The sequence below is a fragment of the Corvus moneduloides genome, chromosome 3, assembly GCF_009650955.1.
Source record: "Corvus moneduloides isolate bCorMon1 chromosome 3, bCorMon1.pri, whole genome shotgun sequence".
Lineage (NCBI taxonomy): Eukaryota > Metazoa > Chordata > Aves > Passeriformes > Corvidae > Corvus > Corvus moneduloides.
The window spans coordinates 117,383,841-117,400,054 of record NC_045478.1 but is presented as its reverse complement, the minus strand read 5'-3'; the positions used below and the strand labels follow the sequence as shown (position 1 = coordinate 117,400,054).

The 16,214-nt window shown below is 42.7% G+C and overlaps 1 protein-coding gene across 3 annotated transcripts in view; it reads left to right on the top strand.

The window, feature by feature from the left end:
• PLCB1 (phospholipase C beta 1) overlaps nucleotides 1-16,214 on the top strand; it is a 352,437-nt gene that overhangs the window by 260,426 nt on the left and 75,797 nt on the right. For all 3 annotated transcript variants that reach the window (XM_032103715.1, XM_032103716.1, XM_032103717.1), the window contains exons 13-19: nucleotides 1,701-1,785; nucleotides 2,263-2,440; nucleotides 8,469-8,539; nucleotides 9,140-9,236; nucleotides 12,804-12,888; nucleotides 14,012-14,136; nucleotides 14,411-14,565. In XM_032103715.1, coding sequence (XP_031959606.1) covers nucleotides 1,701-1,785; nucleotides 2,263-2,440; nucleotides 8,469-8,539; nucleotides 9,140-9,236; nucleotides 12,804-12,888; nucleotides 14,012-14,136; nucleotides 14,411-14,565 — 796 coding nt within the window. The remainder of the gene's footprint in view (nucleotides 1-1,700; nucleotides 1,786-2,262; nucleotides 2,441-8,468; nucleotides 8,540-9,139; nucleotides 9,237-12,803; nucleotides 12,889-14,011; nucleotides 14,137-14,410; nucleotides 14,566-16,214) is intronic.

The window sequence follows — 16,214 nt, the reverse complement described above, 5'->3', positions numbered from 1 at the left end:
GCATTTCATTTTTCTCGTTTGCAAAAATGAAAGTTCACACTGTGCTCTCTTTGAGGTAAACATGTAATTAAACACAGAAGATCAGAAGAATTTGTTCTAGCTGTGGTAGTAGCTGGAAATTTATTAGGTTTAACTCTTGCTTTTTATTTTTTTAAATTCCTATTGAGAGTTCTTTTTGGAGTTGTGCCCATTTAAGGATGATGATGTCACATCTAATTACTATGGTTTCAATAAGTGCACTCTTTTGATTCAAGGAGGTGTCCTTTGAACTTTCTGGGTTCTGAGAGCATGGATCTGTTCAAAACACACACTGGTGGAGAAGACTGAAATAAAACTCTTCCTAATGACCCTGGATTTATGGCACATCCACACTCTGCTGGCTGGAGTGATGCCTTTATTTCCCTTCGTAGCTGAGGGTTGGAAATATCCAACACAATGTCCGAGCCTGATCTGTTCTTCCATCACCTTCTCCTGTGTGGGTTCTTCATTCTGCTGCCTTGCTTGTCTTCGTCTTTATTTTCCATCCTCGGCTGAAAGTGCCTTTTAGCTGTTGTGCAGAATTCGCTGCATGCAAAAGACAGCACTAATGAAATGCTGTCAGCATTTAAACTGCATGCAACTCTTGCTTTGGGGAATAATTTAAAGCCTCCTCGCAGTATTTTTTGTCAGTGACTGAGCTAATGACTGGTTTACCCCCTATTTGCTTCCAGGGGCATCCAGGATGCTGATCCCAGGGAAATTACATTTTCTGAGTGAAATGTCATTTGGCCACCCAACCTTTATCTCAGCCCTGGTTTGGCCACACTGACCCTGGGAGATGGTAACCACTGACCAGTTGGGCACAGCTGGGGTTGAACTCCTGATTTGCAAGAGAAAAATGAGCATTTTTTTTCTTTTTTTTTTCCTCAATACTCAGCTCTACTTTGTCATGAAAAGTAGCTCCATGGTAACATAACGGCTTATAGCATCCCTGTCTCTTCCATGATATGCAAATCCTAATTAACAGAAGCTGAGGAAGTTATATTAAGCTATATAAACCTGTCCTTTAATCGAGACTTCCCAACAGAGTGTCAAAAAAGGAAACTTTGAACGATGCCTCAGCTCAGATGCTACGCATTTTAAACAGGCACATATAACAAAAATACTCCGTTTTCTAAAATTAGAGAGTGCCTGTGGTACCGAGCTGCATTTTGAGATGATTGGAGTAATATTTCTGAGCCATATAACCTATCTGCAATCCTAAATCTTCCATCACTGATATGCAGGAATTATTTCATCTTTTGGTTGCACTTCGGGAAAATTGGTTATAAGCAGAGTTTGCTGAGGTTCAGTTTATTTACAGAGGATGTTGTGAAAACTGCTGTAGTGCAAGCAAAATGCCAGGCACATGTATAAAGTGACATGAGGGGGGCAATATTTAAATTCCGAATAAAAGTACTGCCTGAAAGAGGCAAATTCATGTTATGGTCATTTCACTGTTATTCAATTGACTTATGCCTTTACTTTTTGTGTGTTCCTTTTGATGAACTCTATCAGAGGAATTGAAATAAGTGCATGATATATGTAGGTCTCACTGAAAAATTCACACAATTGGATCAGGAAATTATATCTAGTTTAGGGCTATTAGATACTCCGTTACTGCTGCTTTCACTCTGGAGCATTAGTAGGACTCATTTCTTTCTTTCTTTTCTTCCCTTCAGCCCTAAACAACAGGCAAAAATGGCAGAATACTGCAGATTAATATTTGGAGATGCACTGCTTATGGATCCATTGGAAAAATACCCGGTAATGTGGCTTGGTGTTTATCATATTACAAATGTCTGTGTCAATTTTTATTTAAGTGTCTCAGTCCCGCCTCATTCTTCATGTAAAGCCTTTCAGCGTAAAGGAGGGAGTTAAGCAATGTGAGCTGTTGGTGACTTAAGCATCATTTCTGATGCAGAGATTGCCCTGATACAGTGAATTGTGATCTTCTAAATGCAATTGATCCTCATAGCTGCCATTTTATAACGTAGAGTCTCATATCTGAGCTAATACTTATTTTGGTTATTACTGCAGACATTTCACAAGACATTTTTCTTCCTAAGTGCCCTCAGTAGTGCTGTTTCATTTACTGTTGACATTGCCTCTTGTGCAAAATCCATTTCATTTTAACAGGGCTTACAAAGGTTACAGAACTGTCTTGTACCATGTGGTCCCTAAGAAACTGCCATAAGCTTGTTTCTTCTGTTCTAACAAATCTCTCCTTTTTCTTCCTGTAAGCTGGAAGCTGGGGTTCCTCTCCCAAGCCCTATGGATTTAATGTACAAAATCCTGGTGAAGAATAAGAAGAAGTCTCACAAGTCAGCAGATGGGAGTGCAAAGAAGAAGCTCTCGGAGCAAGCTTCCAACACTTGCAGTGATACATCCAGTATGTTTGAGCCTTCCTCTCCCGGAGCAGGTAGGACTTGGATCTACTGATATTCTCCTCCCTCAAGCACAAATGCTTAATTACAGCTCCAGTCCCATCCAACTGCAGTGCTCCAGCAAGGTAAAGGTGCACCGGTGCGGGTTGCTCAGCAGGAAACAACGCGAAATGTCATTCATCCAGGCGTCTGTTCTGTGAGGGCTTGCGGTTGAGGAATCCTTAGGGAATGACCCAGGGCTCACTGATATGTGCTAACATTTGTCTGCACTGCTTATTAAGGAGAGGGAGCTGCCAACTCCTCCACCCTTGGCTGCCTTTCCTGTGTGCCCAAGCCCAGTATCAAACATAAATGTTTTCTTTTTCCTGTCGCCTCTGGGCTGTGCCTGCCATTTGGTGCCCTTCCAGACAGAACCCATTGCCCAGGAGAGCTGCAGAGGGTCTGCAGTGCCTTAAGGTTTAGGATAAAGGGATGAGATCCCTGTTCCTCAGGCAGGGAAGGCTCAAACTTCTATTGTCCTGCATTAGTTGGGAGCATGTCATGGACCTCTATTTAAGGTACTATAAGATGTTTTTCTGTTCCAGAGATGGAAACACGCAAAACCAAGAAAATCTGTATATCCTGCTGTCTGTTCCCTGCACTGGAATTTCTTCTCCTATAGAGACTGAAATTTTGTGTTCTTGTAAGGACAGACATTTATGCCCCAGCAGTAGAATACTGACAGAGTAAATTGGAAGCTCTGCTGGAATATAAGTTCATTGCCATTTGCTATTAAAAAGTTTTTTCCCATTGGTTGTAGTTTTTTCTAAACTCTGATTAACTGAGCTGAAAATTCTCATCCTGGCAGTTTGCCCCAAGCTGAATTAACAAGAAAGAAATCCTGCTTCATTTGTGGATAACATTGTTTATCCTATTAGCAGCAAAGAAAGAGTTTTCAACTGTTGTTTTTAAGAAACTATGAAAAGGCCACGCTTTGGAGTAGGCTTTGGATTTCAAAGGAAGATTCATCCTGGTGTCAGGGATGACTTAATACTATTTTCTTGATTTGCTTTAGACAAATCCCAAGCAGGAGAAAAATAAGTGTGTGTTCCAGCTGCCTCCTTTCCAGCATTTGAAATCAGCCCTGGGTTCCTAACTCCCCATTTTTGTTATGAGCACATGGTGAGGACAGTGGCAAAGAACACGTCCTTGGCTTTCTGAGGGCCTGGGCTGCATAGAGCACAACAGCTTTGTCTGTCAGGAGCCCTTCTAGGAGCTTTTCTAGGAAGAGACCCGGGCTGTGAATAAAGATGATGATGATGATGCAACGCAGAAGGGTCAGTTCCATAATGGAGTGTGTAATTCTACAAACTAACTCTGACTGTTACGCCTGTATCACCTCTGTAACAGCCTCTGATTATGAAGATGAGCACTTACAAATTAGAAAATGCTGGAACTGAGGTTGCAAAATTGCTGTGGTCACTTGGTTCATCTGTGACTGCCAAAACACATTGCTTGTAATCCTTGTGTCAGCCTCTGTTTCCCCTTTAGGACTTGTGCTTCTTTCTGAGAATGCAATTAGTCAATATTTTTCCTCTCTCTGTCATTCAATACTTGATCCTAGATAGAGCATCCTCAGTGACTGTCTGTGGGGGTATCCAGGCTGCCTGTGAGCTCCTGACAAACAGCAGTGAATTTATCTGAACAATACCTGTGGGAAGTGCAATAATATTAAGCCAATTTAATCTAAGGACAGACAAATCTGACAGAACTTAAGAACACTTTAGGGATGACTGACGAGGAGCACCCAGGATGTCATTTTTCTAGAGTACTTTGAATTTTTAAGTATTCAGAGCACAGCTCCAGAGATAATAGCTACAGCTTACAGCTATGAGAATGCAGCATTTCTGTAAATGAGGTGTCAGTTTTCTGTCTGCGAACAGTTAAAATTATTCACCATATTATAAGAACATTGTGGTAATGAAGAGTTTCCACATGGCAGAGCTCAAGAGTCACCATGACACCCCTCCTTCTCACATCTCCATACTGGAAACATGTGGTGCTGGAGCTCTGCAAGCCTTGTGCTCCTCTGCACCCATACCAGTTTCTTTGTGGAGTAATGCAATTAATCATAAGCCTGATTCTTAACATTCCTCAAAATGAAGTGTTTCAGTACTCCAACGTTAATATAATCTTTACATTTAGCAACTTGGACATATTTTTCAAACTACTCTATTGGGTTGAATAGCTCCTGTCAGAATGGCTGCTGATCTCCAGGAGAAAGTTGTGCTGATTTAGCCTTCTGGGGATTCTAAATGAGTTTTTCACAGCAGTGCAAAAAAAAAAAAAAGTGGAGATTCATATTGGCATTGATATCAAGCTTTGCTGTGTCTTAAGCTGCTTGAGGTCAGATTTAAACCCAAATAAATCCATGTTTTTGATATATTTATAAGACCATATGAAAGTGGGGTGCTGGTGAAATAGTAGTAATAATTAAAGAAAGACTTCTGAGCTTTGTGGGATGCTTTGCAGGATGCCCATGAAACTGATGTAGGAAGTAACTTCCATACTGGTCAGTGGAAAAAACCTTCTCTAAAAGTAGACCAAAGCTGACAAAGCAGAAGAATTTCTGAGATAACTCTTGCGAGATAGATTGTAATTTTGGTAAACAAGCATCTTAGACCTGGCTGGTTTTGCACAATGAACAGAAGAAAACAAGCAAGATTTCCAAAGAAGTTCCATCGCAGTGCAGAAGGAACAGCGGCAGTTCTGCTGGGATGTGCATTTCACCAAAAGCAGGCCCATACTGAAAGGAGCTAAAACTGGCTGATGGAGCAGTATTTAAATATTGTTCAATAAGCAAATTGTTCGTTTCTCACTGATAGGATGATGTTTTTGTCAGAGCAGTGGGTGCTGCAAGGAAAGAGTCATGGGAAGACAGAGAGAGAGGGCAGAATTGGCTCCATAGTTTCATGATGTCTAAAAAGAAAACTGGATAAAAGGTTTTAGGCTCAGTGTATGTAACTGCATTAGTACATGGCTGCTGATGCCAGCTGAGGCCGTGGCCCATTGCTACAAAGGGCTACAAAGAAAAATGATTTATCAAACTGAATAAAGTTTATTTTTCCCTTTTTAAAAATCAGCAAGTGCTGATGTACAGTGGAAAAAACTCAAAAGGTGATTCCCCCCCGGGATGCTGCTGGCTGCCCAAATGTTGCAGAGTTAACAAGCTGCACCAGCAAGTACCACATTCATAGTTCATCCTGGCTGTTGTTTTGAAAGGGTCTGAGAAAGCAGATTACCAGATTCCTCTGAATTTCAAGCACTGTCTAACCTTTGCTTTTATTAGGCTCTCAGTATCTGTCAGGATGATGAAAATGGATAATGTTTAGCACGCTGCTTCCTCGACCCAGGGATTTGGCTTGTCATTCCCGATTCCCCTGATCATCCTCCATTCAGTATTACTGTGTTGAACCCTTCTACCCATCTGCTGGGATTCAGCCTCCTTTGTCCACTCCTCATTTTTCCCAAGGAGCACTTTCATGCTTCCCCCACACTGCCCCACTCACCAAGGACTGCTCCTTGAAAACATCCTTAAAGCTGCCCTGTTGTTTCACTGGAGTTTCCTGTGCTCTTCTGTGGATACAATATTGCTGCTAGCAAGAATTTTTCTTGCTTCTTTCCAGTGCCGTGAGATACTTTTCTCTCTCAGGGAAGATACTAGTAGAGTTCTATAAACTATGAACACCTGTGACCTTGCAGAGCTTTGTTTATGGTGCAGTAGAAAAATATTTTGACAATGGATGTTTTAGGATTTTAGCCAATCACCCCCAAGGGGTGGCTGATCCTTTGTCCAATTAGACTATGAAGAAAAAAGTCCATAAAAGAGTTTGTAAAATAATTAAATAAATCAGTCTTGCTGCACAATTCCTGCCTGTTGGATCTCTCTTCTCCTCCCTGCCACTGTGGGATATCATAATATTCTTCTGCCTGTGAGTGGTTGGCAGTATCTGTTTCATCTTGTGGTCAGGAGCAACATCCCCTAATTTCTCGACACTCTTCTGTCTTTCTTGGAGAAGGGCTCTATTTTCACTGTATTTGTGTGCCACATAGCATTGAAGAGGTCCTGTGCTGACCTGGCCTTGTAGTCCCATGTAATTGCAGATAGTGATGATGGCATTACAGCTAATTGTCCCTTAGACAGCCTCAGGGTGGCTTTATGTCCCTGCCATGAATCAGGGAGAGAGGGCTGGGTGTGAGCACAGGCTGTGCTGCTGAGGGAAAGGCAGTGCAGATGTACCACACCTCCCGAAACACTTATTTTGATTCCATGCTGGCAATCCTGTGTGTTGCTTGTCCTGGTTTTGCTGTCTGATGCAGAACTTGAAAATGAGATTTGATCTCCTTGGGAGTATTTGTGTTAAGTGTTTTTAAATAAACAAACTGTGTGTTGCATACTTTCCTCTCTGGACACTTCCAGCAAGAACAGGCTATCGTGTACCTCTTATCTCAGAAGTGCAAGCTGGCCAAAATCTGCCCACCTCCCCCTTCTTGTGGACTTTGCAAAGTGTTATTTTGCCAGTCTGGTTAAATCAGTTGAGAGCTTCCCATCCAAAGATTGTCAGTGCAAATCCTGTGAGAGCTTGGCTGGCTCTCTGCATTGTGCTGAGGCTCCCTGAGCCATCCCTTGAGCTTGTTGAGCAATCATGTTATTTTCTTCAATGAAATGTTCAGGAGGAAATGTGTTGATGAATAAAAGCCTGACATTTCAACATCTGCATATGGAAGGAAATGCAGGCTGGGTAGTCATCGTTCGGTTGTGAGAGGCACACTCGTGTGTGCTCTCCATTCTCAGAAGGGGCTCACTGGGCCAGATTTGAGGCCTGCTGGAACAAAGAGGAGTTTCTTTATTGACTCAGTGGACTTGGGAGGAACTGAGACTGAATTACCATTCTCTGGAGAGTTTGGGAATGCTGCACAATAGTTAGAATTTTGAGCTGCCACTGCTGAAGAAAGCTGGAAGGCTTGTGGAATAACATCTTTAGGGAGAGCTGTCACTCTTACAGGTGTGGATAAGTGACCGCAGTACAAGTAAATCTTCTTTTCCAGAGTCTTAAGATGCACAGGGTACACTTTGTGACAGCCAGGCCCACAGCAGGAATTTCTAAAGTCAAAGATAAGCTTGATATTCCTTAATGGTTTAATTTCAGATGCAACCAAATCAAAACACTTTGGAGGTGAGGGGAGCCCTTCGTTAATTAACATGAAGGAATTTACGTCTTGCCCGTCGAAATTTGATGAGCGCACTGCAATTGGGAGCGAGGCAGTAAATGTGTTTTATTTGGTCCCATTTACTCCGAGTACGTTTCCAGGGAAAGGATGAGCCTTAGGCATCTCCTCCCATTGTTTGGTTCGCACTGCCCTCAGCTGGCGCGGCTCGGCTCAGCTCTGCTCCAGAGCCCTGAGCGAGGCACCCCAAAGTGCTCTGCCAAGGGAATTGCTGTGGAGCTCCTGCCGTTTGGCTCCTGTGCCAGACCCTCCCAGCTGTGCTGCCTCAGCGACACATCCAGAACAGATGGACTGTGCTGAGCAGACCTCGGTAGCGCAGCACAGGAGAAGCTCACTGATTTTGATCGTGGTTTCTTCACCCTGTGCATGCTGTTGCTTCCTGGAGTGGGTGAGGCATTCCCTGGAGGTCCTGCATGGATCCTGCAACAGCAGGAGTTTGAACTCACATCTCCAAACCCTGGGGCTGTGTCCCAAACTCGGGAATATCTCTCAGAGCAGTCTGTGATACTCTACCCCACACACTGAGCACACTGCACAGTGCTGATGGCCAAAGAATAAGCATCAAGCAGCTGCAAAGGAAGAGTTCTTGTTTGGTTGGGCAATAAGAACTTAAATCAATGCCGAAAATGGATGAGTCCCTCGAGAGCAGTGAGTTTGATTGGTGCTGTGACAAAAAGCACATGTACAGTGCAGGCTGCTCCCAGCAGTGCTACTTGCATGTCTTTCTTGAATTTGTCACTGGTAATTGTGACTGTTTCCTCAGCCAGTAACTATTTTCTGCTTGAAACTTCTCAGGAGAAGCAGAGATGGAGAGCGACGATGATGATGACTACGATGATGACTGTAAGAAGTCGTCGATGGATGAAGTAAGGGCGGAGATGTGTTTTTGGGGATTGGGTCGGCTCCAGCAGCTGCGGGTTCACGCGCGTTACCAGGAGCGGGGCTGCCATCCAGTGGAGAAAGGGAGGCAGAGCGCCGGGAAGCACAGCACCAGCTTTTCCAAGTTGGTTGTTGGTCGGTTTGGAAGCACATCTTTGCTTTGTTTATTTATACTTTCATTTTCTGAAGATTAAGAACAAATAGCACCACAGCAGATCAGTTTTAGGCAGCTGCCTGTGGTGTTTTTAGCATTGTTGGAAGAAAACTTGACATCAAAAACGTAGAGCTTTATTTATTATTTGTCCAACACTACTGATAAATGTGCTCGGCGCTGTGCATGGGTAGAGGTAATGCCTTCCCTTCCCTGGGAGCCACGTAAAAAGAATGAATAGAGCATCAGTATAATATAAACATTTACATCTTACAGCCCATTTTGTTCTTTCCTATGTGACATTCCCTATATGAAGCATTGCCTTCGCTAGCCAGGGGCAGTGAAAGACACCACAACTGATGGAAAACTGGGCTTTGGTATTTGTGGCCTCTGATAGACAGACCCAAACTGCAGCATTTTTCCTTCTCTTCCCTAGGGTACTGCTGGAAGTGAGGCTATGGCCACGGAAGAGATGTCTAACCTGGTAAACTACATTCAGCCTGTGAAGTTCGAGTCATTTGAAGTATCAAAAAGTAAGTAAGAAACATACTTAAAATTACCTGGCAGGTGTTTGGCAGAGTTCTGCAGGAGTGTTGCTTGGCTTCCGCTCAGTTAGATACAGGCACACAGACAGAAAATGTTCCCTTGGTATCCAGCCAGATAGATCCATTTGTGTTTTGAAACCTCTTTTAGTCTAAATATCCAACTTCTATCAACAGTAAATGTGCTGACATTTCAAAAACAGTGTTGAAAATTATGTGCTTACATTGTCTTTGTTGTCCATGACTGAAGAGTAACTTCAACAGTTTGAGAAAGGTGGTCCTAAATATCCCTACTTTCATTTTGCCTCTGGTACTTCTACAGAAGATTCAGGGCAAGCAGAGTCTGCCCTTCTCCACATGCAAATTCACTTTCCTGCCTCTCTGTGTTGTATAGAAAGGGCCATAATTTCACCCCCTGCTGGCTTTTACAGAAGATGCCTTGCTGGGATGCACTCGGTGCCATCCTCAGTGAGCACTGCAGCATCTCTACCTTCCTTGATGCACACCCCCCCACTGTTTGCCTGCCCTTTTTCACTTTGTTTTGACAGGTTTTAATGTGCTTTTGGAGCTTTCTTAGTTAAAGAAGTGTACAGCATTTTAATTTATTCCAGAATTGTGGTGTCCTTGGCAGAGGACAGGTAATTGCTGCCTAAATCCATGTCTCTGTACAAGATTTGGCATTTGCTTGTGATGAATAATAAACATGTAAGAAGTTCCCAAGTGTTCATTTGTATGTGGGTATTTATACAGATACCACACATGAGCAGTCACAGAATCATGCAGGGAGCTGTGCTTGTTCCCTGTAGTAGTGTCCCTTTGGGTGTTTATAATCTCCTCCAGCTCTAATGAGAGTTACAAGAACACAGTGGGAAGGAGATGTGCCTTCTGGAAAGGAAGCCATGTGAATCCTAGCACTACAAGTTGATGCAGCTGTTATAAAATTGTCTCATGTAGGGTTTTTTTTTTTTTCCTGTTCACATGTCTTTGCCTTTCTGTGTTTTGTTTTTTGTAAAGATCTGCTACTGTCCAGAATTTTCTCCTAGGTCTTGATGTGACCTTTGATCAATAATACTGTTTCAGTGAACTCATATTGTTAAGGAATTAAATTTTTGGTGTTTGTGTCAAAAAAAATCAGTATGTGATAAATGTGTCCCTAGGTGGTAAATGTTGCTGGCTGGCTAAAGCATGACTTGGGTGTTCTGGTCTTAGTCTTGGCCTGGACTCACTGCTGGATCTTCATTAAATGAGCTGAATAAAGAAGGGATTAGATGAGGATTAGTTTTCAATTTGCTTTCTATCCAGCTGTTTCTCAAAAATTTTATTTTTGTTCACTTCACTTTCTTAATTATAGAGATCTATACTTGTCTTTTATACAGTTTTATTGTTTCAATGTTATAGCACTTTTCTAATATATAATTTTTTATTCAGATTTTTTTTGGATTTGTGATCCAGACCTCCATGGTGATAACAGTACCTCACCACTTGTCATTCACACGTTCTAAAAGTGCATTTTCTGGTCTTGCATCCAAGTTGTTAACAGAAATATTAAATAGCCGTAGATCTGTACCAGTCCCCTGACAGCCCTCACCAGAAACATTCCCTCTCTCTGGCAGCAAGTAGCTGTAACTGTACTTTTCCACGTTTTTCAGACAGTTCTCAATGAGTTATTTGTTCACTCTGGTGTAATTTCCTCCTGATAAGGTAGCAGGGTGTCATGTATCACGAGGGAGAAATGTCTCTCCTGCACAGTCTTTTCTTCAAAAGGCAGGTCCCTTAATCCTCTCCAGATACTACAAGGAAATAATTGTTCTTATTTTAATTATGAGTGTGATTAAGCTCTGGACAGCTGGTAACCAAATCCTTTAACAGCTACCACCTCTGGTTTCCTACAAATACTCTCCTTTAAGACAAGGCTGTGAGATAAGAGTTTATTACTACAAGAAATTCTAGCCCCTACATTCTAAATAGGATAAAAGCAGTATACATGTGTGTTGCTAGTGCTGTGCCATCAGTAGGAGGGTAGCTGGAATAAGAATAATCTCAGTGTCTTTATGAGAAGCTGAGATGGAGGTGAGCCAGCTGGAGAAAGAAAGGATATTTTGTGTTAGAAAGGAAGAGGGAGTGGTAGGAGAGCAGCCTCTAGGGAATAACAGGAATCTTGAGCCATTAGGAGATAACAGCTGTGAATAACAGCAATAGCATGATGGTTGCTAATTAGAAATAGGGACCACCATAAGCTCTCCTAGAGGCAGAGGATTACCTTTGGAATCCCAAGTTCATCCTCTGACTCTTCAGCATGGACTGAGAATGGTTTGTAGTTCCCAGGCTGGCAGCACATTTTCCTCTCACACTGGCCAAAACAATCTAGTTCCTCATTTCTTTAGATCCACTGCTTCCTTTTTGGCTCCCTGTGAGGACAGTGCCCACCTGTTTCTGTCCTGCTCCTCTCTGCTTTTGTTCAGTTTCATCCCTCTCCTGCAGCTTTGCAGTTGGACTTTGGGGAGCTGGCCAGCCCTGCCTCCTGGCCATCTCTGGATTGCTGCAGCACAATTATAATAATTTCTAAACCTGGATGAGGTCGGGCCTTTTCTCTGCCTTACTGTTTGCTTTCAGTAAAGTGATGAGGCTGGAGAGATCTTGCTCCAACACAGGCACTGATCCCCTCATTTTTAAACAGATCAGTGCTGAGTGAGTTAATGGATTTGACCTCCAGAGCTGTGGCTCCTTCTAGGCAGCCACACGGCTGATTGGGGTGAAGTGGGAAGCTGTTTACAGAAATCCTTACCTCTGAACAGAAGTAAAGGTACTGAAGCTTGCAGGGTCTTGACTTAGGCTCTCTGCTGCATCCTGATGCTTGGATGCATTAAACGGCTGTGCCCACATCAGGCAAAGGTGAGTGACAAATGGCGCACAAATTAATGTTTACTCCAACCGCCTCAGACGCGGAGGAGGAGCTGTTCACCACTGGCAGATCAGAGGTCATAAAGGCTTCCTGTCATTTGGGAATTAGGTCTGAATCCCTGCTGGGACACTGGGAGTGCACCTTCAGGGGTGATTGGATAGTGGTGTTTCGTGGCTTTGACAGCTGTGACCATACCCTGATGTACCAAGAGCCACTGCAGGCACAGCACTGCTCACTTTAATACGATATGGATATCGGTTATTGCAGCTCCCAGCCCACACACCTGCCTGCAAAGACAAGCCAGAGATCCAGCAGTGCCCCCAGCAAGCTGCTGCAGCACCTCTGTGCCACAGATGGGATCTCTGGGCTCACCTTCTTGAATACACCCACACAGTATTTTGCACTGACCATTGCCTGCAGCTGGTCCAGCATCAACCTCGGGCAGCACCAGTGTGGGCAGTGCTGATGTGAGTGCAGATGGAGCTTAGAGTGTGTGCAGAGTGAGGTCACTGCTGTCAGCAAACCTGTGTGTAAATTCCTTGGGATGAGGGTGAAAAGAGCTGGTGAACTGTAGGTGGGAGAAGGGGGCTGGGACTAAGCCACGTGAGTTCGTGCTCTAACATGTCACTGGTTTTATCTCCCCTCTAAACCTGCAGAACGCAACAAAAGCTTTGAAATGTCTTCCTTTGTGGAAACCAAAGGGCTTGAGCAACTTACAAAGTCTCCTGTGGAATTTGTGGAGTATCCTTGACTTTCAGGAACCTGCTTCCTAAGTCTTGCTATATCTGAGATTTGCTACAGAGCTTTATTGTAATTCAGAGACAGGAGCTGGGGAAATAGGGAACCCAAATGAAATTTGTAGATTTGACTGTCTTTCTAAATGAATTAATTGGCCTGAGTTCTGATGAGCTAATTTAAAAACTGGCATGAATCCTCGTGCTGTGGGCTAGGACTAGAGGGAATAGGCATAAATGACATATTGAAGACCTAATTCTTTGTATTCTGATTGTTATATTTATCATCCTGTATGGAGTGGTAAGAGTTATGGTGAACAAATTGTCAAAATGTGGCTGACTTTTTTGCAAAGTTACATGAGAACTCGCTTTCCCATCATACCTCTACTTCTCAGAGCACTGAGCTGGTTTATTGCCACACAGTTTCTTAATTTTTTTTTAATAACTTCTAAAGAAAAGCTAAGGAACATTCTGGTTAGACCTTTTGATGTTTCTCAGTATGTCTCCTCATGGCTGCAGTTAAGAATGAATGAGATAAAATAGATAAACAGATAAAACAGTGCCTCAAAGGAGATAAATGGAAAGCTCCTTCCACAGATCGCCTGCAGCACGTTCTCATCTCGGAGATTCGTAGACTCAACCGTAAGATGTATACAGTCATCATTTCTGTCCATGTAGAGGCCAATTCCAATCCTCATTCCAGAAAAACACTTTTTAACTGAACGTCTCTCCCTGCTTCAGAGGAAGGTTCACTGTTTGCAGGGGGAAGATTCACTGTTTACAGCCAACTGGCTGTAAACATTCTATAAATGTAATCCTAGGAAAATCCCAAAGTAGGAACCATAAAGATAAATGGCATTTTATTAATATGATCTTCTTAATGCATCTGCCAGTGCTCTTTCCTTGCTTATTCTGAGTACTCTATGCAGGAACAAGCAGCACCTTTAATTGCCCCATATTTATCCTATCTCCTACAAAACTGTGGACATCTGGAAGTGTGATGGCTACAGAAATCCAATGAGGAACCCACTGCCATTCTGTAAACATCACCTGTGTTTAACCCTGCAGTTGCACTTCTCTGCCAGGTGATTTTTGTCATATATTCTATACCTTAACTACTCACTGTTCAGATACAACAAAATGCAGCTGAGCCGGATTTACCCAAAGGGAACACGAGTAGACTCTTCCAACTACATGCCACAAGTCTTTTGGAATGCTGGCTGCCAGATGGTTGCCCTCAACTTCCAAACCGTAGGTAAGTTATGCTGTTCTCTGGGTTTGGAAAGCTGTACATGTCCACTTCTCTGATAGAGTTGCTGATTCATAGGTAGGAAAGGTTTTATTCATCAAAAATTATCTAGGGATTAAATTATACTATAGAGCTGTTAATTAAAATCTTTAACCCAGGCTTGTACTGTGGCTGTTACAGTCAGTATGAAATTACAGTATTTTTTTTTTTTTTATTTTACTGCTTTTTGAAATTTTTATCTCTCCAGAAGATAACTCTTACCAATATTTTTAACATCCAGATTTGTCTATGCAAATAAACATGGGAATGTACGAATACAATGGCAAAAGTGGATACAGGTTAAAGCCAGAATTCATGAGAAGGCCAGACAAGCACTTTGATCCATTTACTGAAGGAATAGTGGATGGAATAGTAGCCAACACTTTGTCTGTCAAGGTACGTATGTTGCTGGTGGAAGTGCTCTCATGGCAATACCAGAGCATGGATGTATTTGTATTTCTGTGGTGCAGTGGCCTAGAAAATGACTACATTAAGCCAAGAAAATAAAATAAATTTCATTTCTTGGAGTGTCATTTAATTCTGCCTCACGTTTCATATTGTAGGATAAATCAATATGTTTTTATTGTATGTATTCTTTGCCATAGAAGTACTGACAGAATCACAGAATTGGGAAGTGAATGGATTTAGGATCAGTTTGGCAGTGTTTTTAGAAACAAAGAGCTGGATTTAAAACATGCTGTTGTGAAGTGGGAGGTTGGACTCGAATAGCTAGAACTCTACATGCTCAGTATAAATACATTTTTCTGGTTTTCTGAAAGTTCTCCAGCAGAACTGTGGAACCATAAATGTCAGCTGCAATTCATTGCCAACTTGTTTTTCCTTGTTCCTTTTTAAGGACCTCTAATGAAGTTCAGGGACTGCCAGGAATTTGCAGATTGAGAATTACCTGTGTGAGTGTTTAGGGGGATAAGATTGCATTGGCTGTGACAGGGGGACAAATTCACTTGGTGTATCTCCAGCTAGAAAACCATAAACTTCCTGGAGTCCTGCTACTACTTTAATGGTCTTGTCCATTAGAACAGCCTCTGTATTATAGAGTCCACCTGCAGAATATCCTCTGTTTTCACTGAGGGAAAACAAGTATTTCCTCTCAGGCTGCAGGCAGAAGAGCAGCAGAGCCATGCTGGGAGGGATGTGGATAAAGGAATAGTCTAGTGACATGCACAGTAATAGAAGAGGATGTGTGGGGTGACCTTTCATGGTGACCTGCAATCATGGAAGCTTTCAGGCCCCTCCTGTGGGTTTAGAGGCACTTTCTTCTGCAATTAGAGCAAATGGAGGTGGAAGTCGTTCAGCAGCTATTAGGAGATGCACAGCTTTTAACGGGATGAGCATCCAGGAGTCAGCAGACAGCTGTCAGAAGGCAGCTGCCTCTGCCTGCTCAGGGAGGGCTCTGCTGGTCACAGTGTCAGTGCTCACACAGGCAGAGCTGGCACTGGATTGAGATTTGCTGTAGGCAAGCCTCAATTTGTTAAGGTACAGTGACACTGCACCACTCCTGTGCTTCTTCAGCGTTCCGAAGTAATTGCAGACCTTTCTTTCATTTTTTCAAGCTGAGAGTTGTGCTGCCTGTTAAAAATAAGAACTAGGAAACATCAGCTATTTTACAATTTATTTTCATATTAAAACTCCTCTGTGAAGAGCCTTTATTAGAATACAAGCTTTTAAGATTGTTTTCTCCCTCACAGCTAAAAGCGTATATGTCATTTCTCTGCCATTTAAACCTCTGTTTTTTCAAGCATTTTTTGAACCTGTTGTTGAGACTAGATAGAACTTCAGAGTTCTCAGGAAATAGGCATACAGATTGAGGAAGAGATCCAAATGAGTATTCCTGCTGAGGGAAGGGCAGCAGCATGATCTCAACCACATTATCGCTCATGGGGGAATTCAGGACCACAGGGTCACAGGAAACCAGGCCTCACAAGTTGTTTTTCTGTGTCTGCAGTTAAATATTGGGGGGAGGGGGGGGGGGGTGTCTGTTTATTGTGGGCTTAGTGTTGTTTTGGTTTTATTTTAAATGCACT